Source organism: Nomia melanderi, chromosome 3, assembly GCF_051020985.1.
Source record: "Nomia melanderi isolate GNS246 chromosome 3, iyNomMela1, whole genome shotgun sequence".
NCBI classification, from domain to species: domain Eukaryota; kingdom Metazoa; phylum Arthropoda; class Insecta; order Hymenoptera; family Halictidae; genus Nomia; species Nomia melanderi.
Genome location: NC_135001.1, coordinates 2,442,752 through 2,462,710, shown reverse-complemented (window position 1 = coordinate 2,462,710; position 19,959 = coordinate 2,442,752). Strand labels below are relative to the sequence as shown.

At 40.9% G+C, this 19,959-nt stretch overlaps 1 protein-coding gene across 14 annotated transcripts in view; it reads left to right on the top strand.

Annotated features, from left to right (window-relative positions):
- The window catches only part of tmod (tropomodulin), a 109,023-nt gene that overhangs the window by 25,507 nt on the left and 63,557 nt on the right, over positions 1-19,959 (top strand). Inside the window, exons 1-2 of one of the 14 annotated variants that reach the window (XM_076366405.1) lie at positions 8,948-9,195; positions 9,876-10,132. The exons of 12 other annotated variants lie outside the window; for them this stretch is intronic. In XM_076366405.1, coding sequence (XP_076222520.1) covers positions 10,028-10,132 — 105 coding nt within the window. In that variant the 5' untranslated portion in view covers positions 8,948-9,195; positions 9,876-10,027. Of the gene's footprint in view, positions 1-8,947; positions 9,196-9,875; positions 10,133-19,959 lie in introns of those variants that run through there. One more of the 14 variants, XM_076366404.1, reaches the window with a different exon arrangement.

Here is a 19,959-nt window from a genome sequence, read left to right as displayed (position 1 = left end):
AGTCTCAGACTTGGAGAAGTCAGTTCAACTGCTCGGTAATTTTAGTGTTAAAGATCTTCACTTCGTAACAAGAGGATTTATCTATATCTTTTTCTTTAAAACTGCCAAGCAATTAAATTGACTGTTGACATTTCTCCGTGGAAACTTTTGATTTACAATTCAATTTGCGTATCGCTAAATCCAATTCTTTAATCATTTCTCAGAGAAACATCTGTCATCTCTTTAATATTTGCAAACAGAAGAAACCGGGAATGGGTCATTTTGATCTGTCTGGTAGTTTTAGTGTTAGGATCTGTATTTCAAAAGTATTAGATTTGTACGTTCAGGTTGTATGTTTTAATAATATTTAAAAAATGGGGCTCGATCGAGGAAAGTTCGCGGTTGAGACTGAAAATACTAAGTCTTTTGATATAATGGGAACGAAAACAATTTATTGACCGTGATACCTCTGACGTAAGGGCTACCAACATCATGCTGGTGGAAGGGTACGTAAAAATATCATCGTACTCGAAACAGCGGTGCCGATGGAAAGTTTCCTCCGCTATCTGACGACCTGTGAAGATGAAAAAAGCAGTTCGAGTTTTTATGAAAGATATCGTTACGAGATTCTTGATATTTTCTGGAATCATAATTTTGTCCGGTCTTCGTACAGAACCACTATAATGTACACGAGAGATGCAATAAATTAGCAACCGAGAAACACAGGAAGACGTCGAGTGGTAGCTAGAAAAAGCGATTTAGAAAAACCTGATGTACCGGTCTTCATAAATTTGGTTAAATTTACGGTTCACTTCAATTTCCAATTAAACGTCGAGCAGAAATAAACTGTACGTGACGAAATCTCGTTCAGCGTAACGATCGGAACGAGGATAATGTAATATTCGACGCTGATAATGATAAACAATCGAAATATTTCATCCAGGCCTGAGTCTTTGAACCATAATCCATCAGATTTGCCAAATTACAGGCAGACGTGTTTTGGCAACACGACGGAACACGAGAAAATGAAAATATTTGCGACACGTCCAGCACATTTGCAATATAGACGAACTAATGGCGCCAGTTTATACTTGCTGCACAAACTCTTCTTCTTTCTATTCTACGTCTTTTGTGAATTTTGAGAGATATCTTTCAAAGTAACAATTATCGCGAGCATTTCGAATAGTCAATAATAAACGAACGCGACCGCAGCCGAATGGTTAAATAACAAAAACGCACGCATGTTCTCGGTCGCAGTTCCGTTGTCGTTTATTCGGCGAGTAATTAATTCTAGTCTCTAATTAGCCCCGCATTCTCTGGATTATTTTGGGTTCTCGGGATCGGAACTTTATCGTGCGCGATTGTCAGAAACGTTTTTGATAGCCTGTTCCTGGAACAGGAACACATTGTACGCCTGTTAAATTTCAGCTGCTAGAACCGTGAGCAGCGGTGAATATAGTTAAATATTTTTCAACATCAATCAAAGCGAGATTTGTAACTTACGAAAAAGAATAAGGAATTCAATTTTATAATTTTACTTTCCAGTTGTGTTATACATATCTGAAACGTTACATTAATGTAGGGCTAGCAATTAAACGATAGACTAAAAATCAGAAGACAGAAAATAAATAAAATAAAATAAATAGAAGACAGAAAACTGAATTGTGCGGATGACAATTTTCGAGATCATTTTATATCACTATGTATTGGGAAACTCTAATATCATATTGCTATGTAATATGTTATAAATAGATAATCAATTCCAATGAAATTGAATATCTTTTTAAATGCTGCGGTAATTAGTAAAGTTAGATAGCTTTCATATAAAAATGGGATTTCTCGTTGCCAGTATGTAATATGTTCACCCTTTGCGCTCCTATGTCGAGCGTGACATCAGTTTTCTTCGTAGCTTTGATTCTTTGTCAAGATATTTTTCAAATAGTTTATATTATTGTTATTTTCGATATTATTAGAAGATATATTAAGAAGAATCGTTTACACTACTCTCTACGAACTACCTATGTTTTCAAATGCATTTCAAATCAAATATCGTAATAATACAGAGTTTTCCAGGAAAAAATACAAAAAAAATTCGGAGTGCAATGTGTCAATACAGTTCACTCCGTGAATACAGTCTTTTCACAATAGTTTCTTTTATTTGCTGATTATTTCACACTTCGCTCCACGATATACATAACCCACAGGTATTTCCCGTTGCAAACTGCTCCTCTCTAAATTCGAGGTAACTCAAAGTTTTCTTCAATATTTTACAATATTACCGGCGCCAGTTTACGTATACCCGTAACGTTACGTTTACGTTCCATTCATTCTCGAGGCGATCAAAATATTCAACGTTCACGGCTCGCGATTCTCTTTCAGCGTTCCTCGAGCGCACTCCGAAGTTCGTGCAAACATTGAAACACAGAGGCGACTGGAAGTTAATAACGGTGGCAGCCAAATTTCAAATTCGTTCTCAATACTCGTTCCACTGAAAAAATAACCGCGTGGGCGGTTAAGATAAGACGAATTTAATAAAGCCAGCGCCCACCGTAACCTCATATCGTACTTCCACCGTCCGTACCGTTTTTAATAAAAAAGGAGAAAGAGTTCACCGTGAAACTACTTACCTGGAAGCTTTACGAAAATTTCAAGCTCGCAGTTTTTTCGAAGTTTCCTGGAAACTTCGGTCTTTCGAAGTTCAACCGGGGATTAAGAAAATTTTGAAATAACATAGCTCTGCGATTCGATGAAATGTTTGATATTTAGCGAATTCGAGAAATAACGGATGTAGAGGACGACCAAATTGTTCTCGATCGGTCATTGTTGCCGAAAAGCTCTCAGGTAGAGAGCTTTTTCGTCGGAACCACTGGTAAAACGGAGAAGAGAGCATTCTTTCTGATGCTCGTCTCCATCTGGCGGCTCGCTCGGAAAAGCTCCGGACCCGAGAAGCTTTCAAGTTCCCGCGAAAGCTTTCAGCCGGTGTTGCCATCTGGCTGAGCAGCGACTGAACGGGATTACGTTTATAAATAATCTGTTTCGCGGGTGGTTACTGGCCGTTACCGCCGTTTTACATCGGGGATCCGTCGTCGCGACGAATTCGCCGCCGGATGTGCTGCTCGCCGGATCAAATATGGCGCTTGGATGATCTCCGATCTTCGATGATTTATTTTGACGTGAACTTTAGTCGAATGAAATCGTTTCACAATTACCAAATTAACGTTCCGGGATATGCTTAAAATATTACTTGACGCTAGAGCTGCGAATTCTTCGGTCGCAGTTATCAAACAGACGACAACGGTTTCCTTGAGATATTATCAAAGGAATTGATTTAGTACTAGAACTACCCGATGGATTAAAATAATTCATTCCTGATTTTTTCTACAGTTATTGAAAAAGTACAGATGCGTCTGTGAGAAATCGTTAAAGAAGCTGATTTAGTAATACTTACATTGAAATATAAGTCAATTGAGATTTTAATAAATATGGATATGAAATGTAGAAAAGTCAGCTAAGTCCTTGGTAGTTAGTGTTAATGTCGAAATTGAGTTGCTTATCGATCGAAGTTTTGATAAACATGTTAGATTTCTCATAGAAAAATCACAAGTTGAATTAACGAATAGACAGTTCTAATGTCAACCTAACGAATTACTTTTCAGTCCAAATATTCTCATCGCCGAAACCCAGATTACAGGGATTCACACGATACTCCGTTTTCTCCGTGTAAGATTAAGTAATTAGTATGTATAGCTCTCGCGGAAACACGCGGTACACGTAGCGACGGACGCAGTATGTAAGTACGTATATACACGCTACACTAAATTTGAACAGAACCGCATAAACGGCAAGCCGCAACGAAAACGATCTATTTAAACCCGACCATGCCTTTATACTCTCGTTTTCCGTATTATTTAAATACCCATTACCAGACATGCGTCTCTAAATTCCAAATAAACGTCTCGGTTTGGCACCGCTCGCACGGTGTTAAGGCTGTTAGTCCAATATTTAAGTACATTTTAACAAAATGACACAACCAGTGGGTTCCGTGGTTTCCTAAAAATAGCGGCTCGTAAACGCCACTACGAGGATGATCGTTCTAATTGTCTTTCGACGTCGCTGGACGGTAGACGGCCGGCCCCCGAAAGAAAGAACAAATTCGCGGAAGAGCGATCAAAAGCGGCGAACAAATAAGAACATAGTTTTTAGCTGTTCGATGAGACCGTTAACAGTTTTACGATTATTTGTGTTGCCGGGCCGAGCTGCTGCTGCTCGAGGGTAATACTCTCAACCGGCCGCTTCTCTCGGGAAAATGATGGTCGCAGCGAGGACGGTCGAATGAACAGTCGAAGACACATCCGAAACAGCGGCGGCTTCCAGTTGACAGCACTGTCCACGAGTATCCTTTATCCACCTCCACCGTCTTGTCGTCTACTCCTCCTTCTTCGCCAGCCATCATCGTTGAATTATTAGATCGGTTATAGAGGTCCGTGAAACTGTACTCCAGATCAGTTGCCAAGGGGATTCAGGAAAGGGGGATCGCGTCCGGCGAGGTGATAACTATCTGTCTTGCTAGACCATGCCTCTGCGTGTTCCTTTTGGACACTATCGTTTCCGGAATACCTAGAGCGCTGTACACAGCGCCAAGCTCCTCAAAAGAGATTAAGATCGAAGAAGATTCGCTTTCGCAATCCGTTCTGCGCAGCTACAGAGCCGTGAGACCGGCTCGGGTTGGGCATTATTCGTGGCTCTGGATCAGAGACGGACAACTGGTTTCGAAATTAACCCTTTCATAACGGATCAGTGATTATGATGGATCGACGAACGCGTTGACGGAGGCAAGATGAATGCTTTGGTTTTTGGCAGTGATCTGGTTTCCCTAGACTCAGCCAATGATCGTTAGAACGCCGTTGTAGGTATGTACCAGATGCTACTCCAGAGGAAATTGTCTTCGATCGATTCCATTGGACAACTGTCGAGGAATTTGCTGGTTTTCTATGGAGTAAGGGTACACTGACATGGAGATATAATAGGTCGATAGATTTGTGTATTTTATATTGTAGTGCAATGTGATTGTCATAAGGTTTAGTTGATAATAGCATCATTCATTTCATCTTTGAACTCCTAAGATATATTTCTCAGATTTACCAGCTAATGAGTTTCTTCCAATTTATGTCCGGCTTTACAAACATTATAGCATAGACAGTGTACAGCGTTTATACATTCACTGAGAAAGGATGAAAGTGAGTGGTAAGCCAATGAACGTGCGCAGAGCAAACCAGAAGGAATGTCGTCGGGAAGATCAGAAACGTGTAAAGGTATAAAGCGTGCGAAAGCGTAACACGAACCGCGAGGCAGTAAAGAAATAAAGTGCGTATAAAGCCGTGCAGAGAGTACTATAATACGGTAATTTGTGCGAGACGCGGATAAAAATGTTGCGGGACAGCGAGGCCGGGTCGAGGCGGGCCAGTGCAGAGAGTAACTCGACTAACCCATAAGAAGGAAGCCCGAGAAACGGCTAAGGAAATAGAGAACCGACGAAGAGGAAATTCAGCGGAGCGAGTGAGGTTGGAATCATTGAGTCAGAAAATAGATGAAAGACGAAACAGCATTTTCAGCGGGGGAGCCATGATAGAAGGAGGATGGAGAGGATAGACGCTGGACGTCTGCGCTCGCGGAAGAAACAAGATGCCATAAATCGGAAGAAAATTTCCAATTTCAATACCGCAAACTTCTTTATCGGACACTACTGACCCCCTTGATCCTCGTTCCGCCTGTAACTTTATTTTCGGGAACCTAATTGGAAGAAACTAAATTTTCTTTGTTGTAGATTTTTCATTTGTTTCAGGCAAGTTTATCTTTGGAAACTTAATTGAAAGAAACTAAATTTCATTTATTGCAGTGTTTAATTAGCTTCAGTGAAGTTTGCTTTTCTAAAGCTGATTAAACATAGTAAAATTATATTCATTATAATTTTTATAATCTGTTATATAACGCGTTACCACGTACTTTCTCAAGATTAATTCACAAATTGTGCTCCGACTGAAAATATTATAGTTCAATTAAATTAGAAAGTATCTTCGAACAATAATTAATCAGTGATTAAAAACGATTTACTTACTATTGAATAATTAAAATTACACTACGCTTCTTAATCCTGTCCGTCCACAATTGTCCGAGACGGAAATCATGACGGCGCCGCAGTGTTCAAAATGGAACGCGTTACAGTCTCCTCTGGAGGCAGCACTTTATCGCGTGCTTCCAACTCTCGAATAATTCTCTCAATATAAAGGAACAAGAGGAACGAATAATTTATCCCCTAAAATAGTGCCAAATTGAATTCCACGGAAGAGGGACGTGTGCGTCGAGTGTTAAACGAGGTTGGCTCGTAACGCTAGAACCGGTATCGCGATGACATCGATGCATTAATACCTTATTAATCGCCGGTTTGTTAACCGGACAACGACACCGTTTCTAAAACCGTGATCCCACGGTAATTATTCCGGGATTTATGTAGAAGGCAATTGTCACTACGCGCGCTGTCTTCCTTTTTGTATATACCTTACTGCAACGTCACGAACGGTGTTCAAATATTCCGCGGGATAAATCTTTTGTCATAAAATTCGGAAGATTAATGGGGACCGGGGTTGAACTTGTATCTTGAACGTCGCTCGCGCTTAAATCTCGTCTATTCGCATCGAATTTTTAACCTCTTTTACCCCGCGGCGACGATTCTATCACGTGTTTTTCACGGAACACGTTCTTCTTGGAAGCACACTGAAATAAAAACTACTAAAAAATAATCTTCTCCCACGGGGATCGACAATATTTCATGGTGAAAACAAGGACGTCCATCTCGTTTATTTAGAACGTCCATACTCGATGCGTGTACGTTTATTTTTACGTTTCTGTACTCTATTATTACACCTGGATCTACAAGCTTTTGTTCGGAGGCACGTGTTAAGCGATTCCGCGAGAAAAAGAGCATCGAGATCGTCGACTGTAACCAATGATGTAACAAATCTTCAGTTATTATGTGTTACAGTTATTTCTTATCAGAAAATCGACGTAATCACTGAGTTACTTAGGTATATCTACAAATATATTTCATCGCAATGTTCGTTAAGACTTGCATAATCTTCACCGCCAATTAAGCTAAAATACAAATCAAATCCCTCGAAATAATAACACTAATCCCTTAACATTGAATGCCATGGTTACCGGTGACCCCTAACCAAATCGAATTACTATACTTCAATTAAACGACCATTATTAGACACATTCTCTGTATTATAAATAATGCTATCTGATGTGGTGACATTCAGCTAGATGAACTTTATTATTTATTTTCAAAAAATGTTCCCCCGACCTTACAAAGTTACTATATTCTTCCATTTTCTGTACTTTGCTCTATAAAATCGTGCTTTATAAAATTCAACGTGTTAATACTACCGTAAACACGCAATTTCCTACAAGAATCCCCGTTCAGCCCTTTCAAACATCCCTACAGAACACGCATACGTAAGTATCCGCGGTCTAAACGCGGACGTACAGAACTCGCGGAGAATTTCGAAAGGGTAATTACCGGGACAGTCGCGTTACGCGATTAGCGAAGAAGTTACGTGAATTTCCGCGAAGATTAACTGCTCGAGAAGGAAAAGTTTTCGTCAGTTATTGCACGTCCCATGTGTTTTTTCCGCCGCGAGGCGCATAAAATCGGCGTAAATTCATCGACCCCGGGTGGCCGGTCGTAAAATCAGAAATTTCTTACGAGCCCATTCATGCCGCTGTAGCTGTCAACGAGCCAGTACCGCGGGAATTCGATTTACGAACGCGTGCACCGTCGATATTTGATTTATTTCCTGTGCCGCGCGCAGCGAAATGCGAGACCGCGGCGCTGCCATTATTCCTCGGTCGACGCGCGTCACGCTTTTCTTCGCGCGACCCGGCCGGTTGTTTCGTTTTTCCGGGTTCGTCCATCACATCCCCGCCGGTCCGCGCAGCACCCCCGCGTAATCAAGGCCCTTTTGTTTCCCTTAAGCCCGAGCCGGGCGGCGCCAGCGAAATTTGACGAGTTATACCCGGAGATAACCATCCAGCCGATGCCACCGATAAATCTCGATCGAAATTTATCTCGGGACCGTCCGCGAAACCGGTATTATATCGCCATTCACCGTAAATCGAGACCATTTATCTGTTGCCAACACCTTGCGCGAATAATTCCCTCGTGAGGTAGCGTGTCCTTGGCACTACCCTGGAAATCCGATCTACTTTGCAAGCTTCGATCGTTCTGTTACGATCAGAATCTCCGGTATATTTGAATATAATATTAATTACTGCTTTGAACAGGAAGGTGAAGGTTACTCGATAAGTTTCATGTTTCACGTTGCATTTTTACCAATCACTTTATATAAAATAGCTTTGTTTCTTAATATACGTATGTCTTCTCATTACTTCATTTCAAATAGTGTCGTCTATGTTTTATTGCACATTGTCAAATATTTCTAGTGAAAAGAAAAAAAAATGTCTCTCTCTCTCTCTCTCTCTCTCTCTCCCTCTCTCTAAACTGTTTCACTTACAATGTTACATCTATCTCGTTGCAAATACCTCGTATCAAAATTAATAACCACACGTATTATTTCCATCACATTAACGAACGCAAAGAACTACCTTTCATCAATGAACGCGTAACACAAACAAATAAAACAACTATCATCTCCAACAAGGGAAACCGTTCGGCTCGCGTCAGAACATTGGCTCCATGATGGCATCCAAACGGCGCAAAATATTTTAACAAACCGGGGACTTCTCGGACTTCCGGTGCGTCGCGTCGGAAACGGCGCTCGCCTGGCGATCCCTTGACATTGCACATACCGTAGATCTATCCGCGACGAGTTACGCGCGGTTCTTTTCGTAGCGCGAGCGTCGCCGCGGCGGGCGTCGCCGTCATCGTCGTGGTCGTCGTCGTCGCGGTGGCCGTCGTCGTCCTAATTATACGTGTTTCTCCGTATTTCTGGAATTAGACTGCGGATGGGGCGCGGAGCGGCCGACTCGCCGCGATGCCTGAACGCGTGCTTACCAAGCTCAGTCGCGCGAGATCCACCTCGAATCGCGGTTTCATCCTCCAACGAAGCAGCAACGCAGCTTTCCGCGACGTGGGCACGCACCGCGATCCTCGCGTTCCGCGGCACCCGGGTGTCGTCCGATGGGGCGAGCACATAGGTACCGTTCACCAACGAGTTACTAGCTGATCCTCCGGCTCCGCGATATCGGGCAACCGTTTCCGGAGAACGTTTCGAATAGTTTCCGCACGCTGCGGGTGTCCCGGAGAACGTTTCCTCGCCGATTTCGCGGTGAAAGCATCAGCAATATCGTTCCCGAAGATTCGTCGCAGTCTAGGAAGTTCTCGGAGTATCCGTGTTAGCTGTTTTTTGCTAAGCTCGGTACGAGTCTATCGTTCATCGTTGTTTTCTCAAGGAATCGCTTGTATTACGTACGTGAAATATTCCGATGAAAATGGTACGTTAGAAGATTTAAGGCGTGAAGGGTTAATGAATCAGTATGTATCGGGGAATCGGTTAAAACGACGCAATCCAGTGGTAATGAATGTTATAGAGTGTCCAGGATTATTTAAAATAAATTAATTGTATGGTTACTCCGAGAACTTCCGCGGAATCTTCCGATACTCCCCAATGATCGGTTAACGGCGCCGTTATCAACTTCCCATTTAAGAATCCGTTACTAATATTTCTATCGGCCGGAGGAAGGTATTCGATAGCGAAACTTGGATTTATACGGCGAACTGGAAGGCTCCGAGTGCTTCAGAAGAATATTTGAAAGCCGAAGTCTGAAAAGTTCCCCTATTACGCGGTTACGTTAATGCTCTGCCCATCGGCGCCCAGAACGATCAAGGATTATCGTTTAAGGAGCAAGACCGTTCGAGTGTGTATCGTAGCTCAGGGAAGGGATTACGTTGTTCCACGGTACCTCAGCCGCGAGATCCAGTGAAATTTTAATAGTGGGTTTAATTCTGAGAGACCCCGTGCGAGTCATCATGGCGACCACGCAAGTTTTCCAGGACTGGGACTCGCCCCTGAGTTCCATGACCAGGACAAGTACCACGCGTAAAACTACCACCACCACCACCACACGGCGCGAGGTAAGATGAAGCAGCAGGATATGTATTGTTGAAAGAAATATTTGAAAAATTTGGAATGGTTCTCTGGTATTTTCTGGATCCCAGTTGTTCAGGATAATAGTAGGGTGACTATTTTCACATTAGAGGTTGATTTATTTTGTAGCAAGAAATGTACTATTGGGGTAAATATTTGGGAAATTTGCTACGAATCTTTGGTACTTTCTATATCCTAGTTGTTCAGGATAATAGTAGACTCTTTCTCCATTAGGAGTTGATTTATTTCGTAGCATAAAATGTACTATTGGGGTAAATATTTGGGAAATTTGGCATGGATATTTGGTATTTTCTAAATCCTAGTTGTTTAGGATAATAGTGGGTTAACTATTTTTCTATTAGGGGTTGATTTATGTCGTAGCAGGATATGTATTGTTAAGAGAAATATTTGAAAACTTTGGAATGGATTTCTGGTGTTTCCTAGATCCTAGTTGTTCAGGATAATGGTAGACTGACTATTTTCCTATTAGGAGTTCATTCATTCCCATAAATTGCGAGGACAGATTGAAACCTGATCAATTCTCGTTTTAGAGTGCATCGCGGTTGAGTTCGCTGTAGTAGTATCAAATTTTATGAAAGATTTGAATTATTACTGGCAATAAATACTGGGTAGAACTACAGATAGGAGTTTATTTGACAGTGGTTCCATAACTCATAATTTATTGGTCAGAACATTCCAGTTTGGAATCAGGATTGCAGTTAGCTGATTCACATGTGTCAAATTGGTGACAATTATTTCCGAGAAGCACTAGTGCATATTCTACAAAGTAAGGTCTGCAGCTGAGTAATCCGTTCCCGTGCACAGGAAACCATGAAAACGTGAAATTATTTGAGTGCTTTATGCGAATCCAAACAACGCACACTTCGATCGAAGAATAATATTCCGTCTCGCGATAAATTCGTTCCCGCCTCTTCCGTGCGAGCAACGCGAAAACAAAAGTTTCCTGAGGAATGGATAGCTTCTAATCGGATTACGTAACGCCTCGTCTTGATCTCATCAAATAAATCAAACCTAGACCGGCTCTAAAACAAAAAGGTTCGTCTAATATTGAAAACAGCGCATATTTCTCCGTTCCTTCGGGCGGAACGCGAATAACTGAAAACATCTTGCGGCTGTTTCGATTTCGCGCAATTCGCGCGAGAAATGGTTCTTACGTTAGACGTTCCAGTGAAGAAGATAACAATCCGCATCGCACAGTTGTAGTTATCGCTAGAGCAGCGTCAAGTGTACACCATTTTATTCGGATAACGGATGAAAGATAAGAATAACGAATCGAATACAAACAGAACACAAACTTATTGCTTAGTGTGCGTATTTTAGCTTTACAGAAACGTAAAATCGATAGTCATTGAGAACTATTTAAACTTGCTTTCAAATAAACTGTTCGAACGAGTACGAAACATTCGAATAACAAGAATTCAGTGAACAGTTCGAAATAAACACCTACGCGAAATTAATCCAACGACGTCCAAGCTTACATTCGACGTTGACCGAATATCAGCGTTAATCTATTGATACAGTGACCATATTTTCTAGGTGGAAATAAAGGACAAACCTGAAAATGTTGGGGCTTTGTTCCAACACGTGTCTAAACAAGTTACCGACTGACAGGAGTCTGCGCGTTACGAAATTCTCTTACGTGGCATACCAAAATGAAATTTACAATGTTCTCGTGGCATCAGCCTGATTCGATTGTATCGGAACAAATTCTAGGCAACAACAAGAACTCAAGATCTCTCTTTTGCAGAAAGATATACGAACTTCGCGTGAAAGATCGTATATTGATACAGTATTAAACACTCATGTTCTAAATTGAAAAAAGAAAGAATTTCTTAATATCGTAACATTAAAGAATTAAAGAATTAAATTCAAGTTTCAAAGAGAATCGAATCTTCCGTTAAATCTGTGAAAGAAGCGAGATGTTGTTTGGATGGAGCATCTTTTAATATGTAAGAAGTATGGCCACTGTATCCGTGAATCAAAAATGTCGTGGGCGGACGTTGAAGATAAAGGCCGAAAAGACAATTACGCGTCGACGCGTAGAGACGGACCAGGCGGAATCGAGGGAAACCGTGAATAATCCCGCGGCAATAATTTGCGTAACGCAGCCACGCATTTGGATACAGCGTTCTCCGAGAAGTTTCCTGCGTTTATAGGAGCGTTGCCAGGACCCAAGGCCGATATGCCTCTCCGACTAAAACCGTGATAAACACCCGTGAAAATCGCGAACACGCCTCGCGATGAGTAATCCCGGCTGCTGGCTGCTTGTTTCTTTGTGTACCCTCTTCGCCGCGTATCGTGCGCTTTACTGAAAAACCAACGATCTGTTCTGCTAGCGATGGGATCGAGTGCATTAAGCATGTCTGCAGGTTACATTCACTGTGGAGCCAATGGAGTCCATCCAGGATGTTTATAGATAAATACACCTTTAACACTAAAACTAGCATATGGCTTATTCTTGATGTCCTCTTTTTGTAATTATTAAAGTGGTGATAGATGTTTCTTGGAGGAATTATTAAAGAAATTGATTTGGCAATACGCAAACTGAATTGTGAATCAATGCAAGTCTCGATAGATACATCCTTGTTGCTATAAAGGAATTTCAAACAGTTAATGTAACTGCTTGGTAGATTTAGTGTTAAAAGATTTATTCCATTAGCAATGATTACGAAGGTAATAGATGTTTCTTGGAGGAATTATTAAAGAAATTGATGTAGCGATACGCAAACTGAATTGGAAATCAATTAAAGTCTATATAGATAGATAGATGAACTTTTGGAGTTTTCATAGAAGAATTTCGAAAAGTCAGTTTAACTGCTCGATAGTTTTAGTGTTAAAAATCGTTCAATACAATTTTAATGTGTCTATTAATCCTCGATCACCGATGTCATTAAAACAACTGTATCTATGTCGGACAGGGGGAAATCATTTCTGGTTAGACGACGAAGAAATAAAAATTCTTTAATATCAGTGGTAAAAGATATAAAAGAATTTATCAATTTCTCTTTTGTAAATAAGTAACAAGAAATATAAAGTGGATCTTTATCGATACGATTCATCTTGTAATCCGATTCATCTTCGTCTGCTCTAATTGTGTGTCTACGGAACAATAGTCTGTTGAATGTGGTTTAATGACCCACGGTTAATTCGCATTAGAATTATCAATTATTTCTGCTCTAGCACAAAGGATTACGTTATGATCGTTTCATAATTCTGTCGGTTTATCGCGCAAACAATACGTTTGATCTCTATTCCTCGTTCCCAGATCGACGGACGACCAATATGGAAGGTGTTCGACGAAAACGAATTATTTCAGATTCCGACTGTAGATTGTTGTTGTAACAGTAACAAATCGCAGGAACGGTTTTGATCGCTCGCTCGCGAGATTTATGACGGGATTAATGCAGGAAAGTGTCGTAACCTTCCCTTTTTTCACTTTCTTCCTGGCGATCGTCTGGACAATATCTGTCGTGCGGATCGGGCGTGACTCAGAGGAACAGGCGTGTTGGCATGATCGAAACGGATATTTATCAATCTTTTTCTCCACGCCCCTTCTATATTTGAAATTTTGTTTTGAAAGCTGTTTGCCGGAAGCTAACTCCGAATGGTCAGTGTTGCGTATTAAAATGAAACGAATGATGCGTTCAATGTCACTTGATACATATCCGATTGAAATCTTTCTACCGTTTCGACATCCATCAATGGACAACTGTGTCCGATCGTATCGGATCGAATATAAATGTAAATTTATTTCGGCGTCTTATTAAAATGATATTTTTCGCTCTCGGCAGGTTTATAGATAGACACTTATAGTCAGATTTATAGATAGATACTTATAGGTGGATTTATAGACAGATACTTATAGGAGGGTTTATAGATAGATACATATAGATAGATTTACATAGATGCTTCTGGACAGATTTATTAATAGGTAATTATAGATAAATGTGTCCGAGGAATTGATTCGATTTTATTAATATTATTACTGCTTTATTGTAGTTATTAGCACGGTTAGTATGTCTCTCTACACGGTTACCTATTCTCGAGATTATTGACGCACGTGAACACATATTGATCCCGATGATGAACTGCTTAAGCCTGGTCTCGATCGTGACGGAGTGCAGCGTTGTTTAGTCTAGACTTCCGAAGTTTTGCGTCGCTTCCACGGCAGAATGCCATTCGTGTCTTACCCTTAATCCTGTGATGCAACGCCAGGAATTTTTGGAAGAAAGTTCGACCCGGCTTAGTTATTATTTATATCACGCTTCAAATATTGTTCGGATTTTGCACGACATATTTCCCTAGCATCGCGTTTCTTCTGTATATTTAAATTCTATCAATAATTTACATATATTGTGTAGGTAATAATTGTTAAATATAAGTTAATTGATAAACTATAAATTGTACTTGCTCGGCAGATCATGTATGTTCAGTTTATTGTTAAACTAGATTTTTCGTTAGTAATATTTGAATATAATAAACAATTTCTTTTGAACAGTTGTGTATTATTTTTATAAATTCTATCGTCAGAAATCTCTGACGACAACGCGAATGTTGTCTTTTCTTGAGAAATATGTCACGCGTTACTCGATTCATAGAGTTTATAAGTTTTCTTATAGAAATTTTCCAGTTTCTCTAAGGCAAATTTGTATTTCGTTCAACGAATAATTCTTTCCGATGTTTTGTATTGTTTTTACCGTATTGCCACCGCAGTTTCTGGGTGCTGGGAGTATTTCGACTCTGAATTTTCGTTTCGTACTATTCTTAGCGTGTCTCAAAGGTTCAACGACCCTTTGGATACTAATCCTTGAAAGGGGACATTGACCTCTTGGACCCTGATGCTGCTCGAGTCTGCACTCTTTTATTTGTTTTTCAAACGTAACTCGGCACGAAATCGATACGTATTATTTCAGAATAGCTAGCTTTTAAATTCTCCGCTTCCTAATCTTTAACACTTTTTAATCTTTAAAAAGTAAGAACAACTGAAACGCGAGAGTTCGTATAAAAAGTAAAATGCAAACACTCGATAATGAATTGTTTAATTAAAAACTAAATACCGACACGATACACAAAGCAGTAATTTCTATTAGAAAACACAAAGTATAAGATTATAATCAGGAAATTAAATTTTATCGCATATGGTGATTTAAAGTTGAAAGTAATTTTATGTAGACCTTTCTACAGCTGCCACAGGTGACAACGAGTCACAAAGCCGAGCGTTAATTTTCGAGTGACTGCAATGGCGGCAGTTTTAATAACAACATTAAAGGTCAATTTAAGTATTTAGTACGCGGTATTAACACTAAACTTACCAGACGGATCAAAATGATTCCTGATTTCTTCTTTTTGCAATTATTGAAAAGATACCAAATATTTCTCTGAGAAATTATTCAAGAAATTCATATGGCAATACGCAAACTGAATTGTGAATCAATCAATATCAATATAGAGAAATTTCAAAAAGTCAATTTAATTGCTTCGTAGGTGTAGTGTTAAAACGAGGATGTTCGTCTGATGGTTTGAAATGCATTTGATGGCGACCACGGCTGATAACTGCGATTCCGTAGTAGGTTCTCGCGAAGATGAAGACAGGAAGCGGTAGCCGGAGAGTTCCCACGGATTGCGGAAGGTTATCGTAGGTCTCTACGGATGGTTTACGATTTCGAAATGAGCGATATAGCGTATTAAGCTCGCGGACGGCCTTTGCTATTTCCATCGGCGGAGCCTTCGAGCAGGCTCCTATTTAAAATAAGCAACTTTACGGTGCATCCGCGGCTCGCGCTGCAGGCCTTCACTCTTGTGTCACTCTTCTATTTCCAGAGGCCTCGCGCGTCTTTCGCCGTCGCGATGCTTCCTCTCGAATTGGCGTTTTACGTCTCGTGACCCTTCTGTCAGGATCAGCACATTTTCGATTAGACTCCATCGCTTGCAGGTTAAGTGCTGAAAGAATATTGGAGCTACGTTCTTCTAGGTCTGCCTCGCTGATGATCATTGGTTGCAACTAGGAGCCATTAGTGAAACAATTCGCCTAAGTTAGTTCCTATTGGCAAGAGAACCTTCAAGATCTTTTCATCTGGCATTCGTCTAGACTATTATGTTCCTAGTAGTTTCCCGTTTGAAATTGTCCACCTAAATTTGAAGTCGATTTCTTTCCACAAACTTGTCTGTTTGTTAACTCGGTTAACACTAAAACTACACAGTAGTTAAATTGACTTTTCGAACATCCTCTATAGAAACTTCAAGAGTGCATCTATCGAGACTTTGATTGATTCACAATTCAGTTTGCGTATCGCCAAATCAATTTCTTTAATAATTCCTTAGAGAAACATCTGTTATCTTTTTAGTAATTGTAAAGAAAGGACATCAGAAATGAGTGATTTTAATCCATCTGGTAGTTTTAGTGTTAATCATAGCGAGTGTTGGTGACCACAGAATGACGGAGTTAGGAGAGCTGCACGGTAAACCAGGGAAATCCGCGGGAAGATTTCCGTCGTCAACTGTGTAACCCCAAACCCAAAGTAAATAAGATGCTCATTCAACAGACACCGTTATTCCGTTGTGTTTCTGTCTATTGTGTCGAGGACCGGCGTACTCGCTAGTAACTCACGGATGTTTATACGGATGTAGACTGTCGAGGACAAATTGGTAACGATTGGAATCGATAAAATATTCTGCCAAGCATCTTGGTTTACTCTGACGACAATGAACGTCTTACGAAACTTTCGACAATTTTCTATACTGAATTTTCGAGAATCCAAACACTATAAATACGCAAAGTCAGCAGTCTATACTCACTGAAAATGCTTTCGAAGCTTCTCTTAGCACAAAGAGCATATGCTAAAATGACACGAGAGGAACTGCTGCTGAATCCACCTGGTCCATCGTCTTTCCGGACGTGCATAGTCAGAACAGTCTGTAACGTTCAATAGTTGGCAATGAATGAAGTACTTTATACTTTTACGACCATTACAATAAAGAGTAATGATCTTCGGGAAATTAATCGAGAGGGCCGGGAACTACTGTAGAATCTAGAGGATACATTATATGAGAATATTCTATCTTTTTCGATCGAAGCAATCTGAACACTTAACAGAATTACCGACCACTAGGACCATCTTTTTATAATTTCTTTATAAAAGCTATATACGTGAATTTCTTAAGATTTCGATTGGCTTATATTTCAGTTTAGGTACTAAATTAGTTCCTTTAATTATTGCTTAAAGAGGTGTCTGTTTGCAATAATTATAAAAGAAGAAATTAGGAATTGGTCATTTTGACTGACCTGGTAGTTCTAGTGTTAAAAATCATCAGTATTAGATTATAATATAAGAGATAGAAGCTATACAGTATTAAACACAGTATAATATCTAAATATGAAGACATCTATGCAATTATACACACCACTTATCTGAGTGTAGACAACTACTACTGATCTATCCCAAAACTGAAAAATCAACCGTACAGTGTACCCAACGAAACGATCACAGCATCCCCAACGATATCCACCTCCTGTTGGATCACGTGCTCCTCATCCGCCTGCAGTTGCTCTTTTACGGCTGTTCACGGTCGAAAAGTCAGCCGGTTAACGGATGAAGACCAAAAGACTTGCAGCCGGCAACGTCGGTTACCGTCGGAGGAGTCTTCGGCGTCGCCATAAAAGAGCTCGTCGTGCACCATTAAGTTTCCTCGGAAAGGCTGCTCTCCAAGATTCATAGTTATGGGAATAATTGCGGGTTATGATGCATCGTTCCCGCTCAACGATGCATCATCTACGAGAATGATAAACGGGGACCGGACCGTCATCGGTGCCTAGGGCCGTCCGCGATCCTCGCGGTGTTACAATAAAGTCCGTGTCGGGGAATTCTGGAAATAGAAAGGGGGAGCCGCGGCGCGCGTACGCGATTTACGGTTGAGCCGCGGGCTGGATCAAGGGCGGAATTCGATGAAAACCGCGCAGTGGCGGCGGTTTTCTGGTTACGCCGTTGAATTTATACTTCTTGGCAGTGTCCTGCGCGTGAAAAATGAAGACGGTTCCGCGTCGCGATAGAAACTACGGCTTAATAGACGCGACCGTGAGCCCGCCGCGCGTCTGGACGAAATAAATTGTTCCCGGTTGCACTCTAGCATTCACCTTCCCCCGATCGGAATGGCATTTCGCGGATTCCAAATTAGTGCAGAGATGGTATTATTAGGTGGGCGAATATTGTTAGCCCTCGCTAGAACACCGACGCCAGTTGTTTGATGGACAACGCCACTATTTCTCGAGCGAACACGTTATTTATTTGCTACGCGCGTCACTGATCTCACGGTACGACAGCTGAACTATTTAAATTCGGTCCATCTTTCTGTCCGTTTGATAGATGAAAATTGTCGTTGTTTATCGAGGGAGGTTAATGACTGATGTCCTTAACGTTGGGCTGGTCCAAAGCAATTTCAGTTGGAAACGATCGTCGCGACCGTTTATACGCTGTGATTCAGCCGATGATTCAGGGAAGCGTTAGATGTTGTATGCTTTTTTCATTTCGATTGTTTTCCGTGTACTATTTGTTATTTTCTATCGATCGTTTAAAGGTATGACGTAAGCTTATTAGTAAGTTTCCTGCACTGACAACGACGGATGTTCCTTGTCATTCGTCCCGCAAAGAATTTTGGCAGCGCGGACTATAAATTTTCGGGATGCACGGGTTTGTATCTTGACTATTCGACAAAATCAATCTTCTCGACTGTACATTGGAATGAATGACACCTGACATTCGCGCAAATCGCCGTTTGAAAATACGAAGGTTATTTTTCCCTCGATACCGCAGAGGAATAAGAACGTGTGGTTACGGTTCGAGCGTGTTCGTAATTTAAGTTCGTAAAATTCCACTGCGTCGTGATAAATTGTTCTCGGCGAATGAGACGAGGGTCGCAAGCTTTTACTTTAAAAACGTTCGGCCGGAATTAATTGAACGGACGATCCTGTCGCGTAAACCATCGGCAATTTCGGTTTAACGATTTCCGATTTAGAGTCCTCATTGGCACTGGAAAAGGGAGTCGAAACACGAAGCCCCGATGGAGAATTGCGGCGCCGGCTGCAAGGAGGATTAATAGACGCTCACGTCTCGTAAATAATTCGAGCGGCCGGACCTCGCGCTTCGCCAAAATCCACGCGTTTAAATTATTCCCCGATCTTAACTGAAATTCGTGCGATAAACAACGTGTAAGGGCCGTGCCAATGCGTAGTGTTCCGTTCTATTATATTCCTAGTGCTCTGTGTGGGAAGCAGAAGCAACTGGACGAGGACGAAAAACACGATGAAATTATTATCTCCGGCATTTAATTTCTTTTTGTCACGATCCCCGCGCGAAACGAAAATAGTCGCCGTTCCGTCTGCGGCAATTTCGTAAACAATGATATATTAAGCGTACAATAATTCTGCAGTAATTTTTAGATTCTACGGCTCCTGTTGCGTACATTCATTTACTCCTTGAAGAAGCTCGATCAAATAATAGCGCCTTGAAACTGCTCGAGCATGAGATTATCTACCCTCTAAACGATTAATGGTCGTGCAGTATATAAAATTACACCAGTATCTATACTATACAAACTCAAACAAGAATAACGAAGCGAATAACATAAATATTTCAATCTTTTCAGCTTTTCTCGTCTCCCGTAAATTCCTAAATAAACTCACCCCAATTCTCATACATTTAGTTATCACATTTCCTTAACCTTCAAGCAGTGAAGTTCTCCGCTTTGATTTCGATCTGAACGTCGCACCGACTTCTCGAGGGGCAACAACGGAGACGTC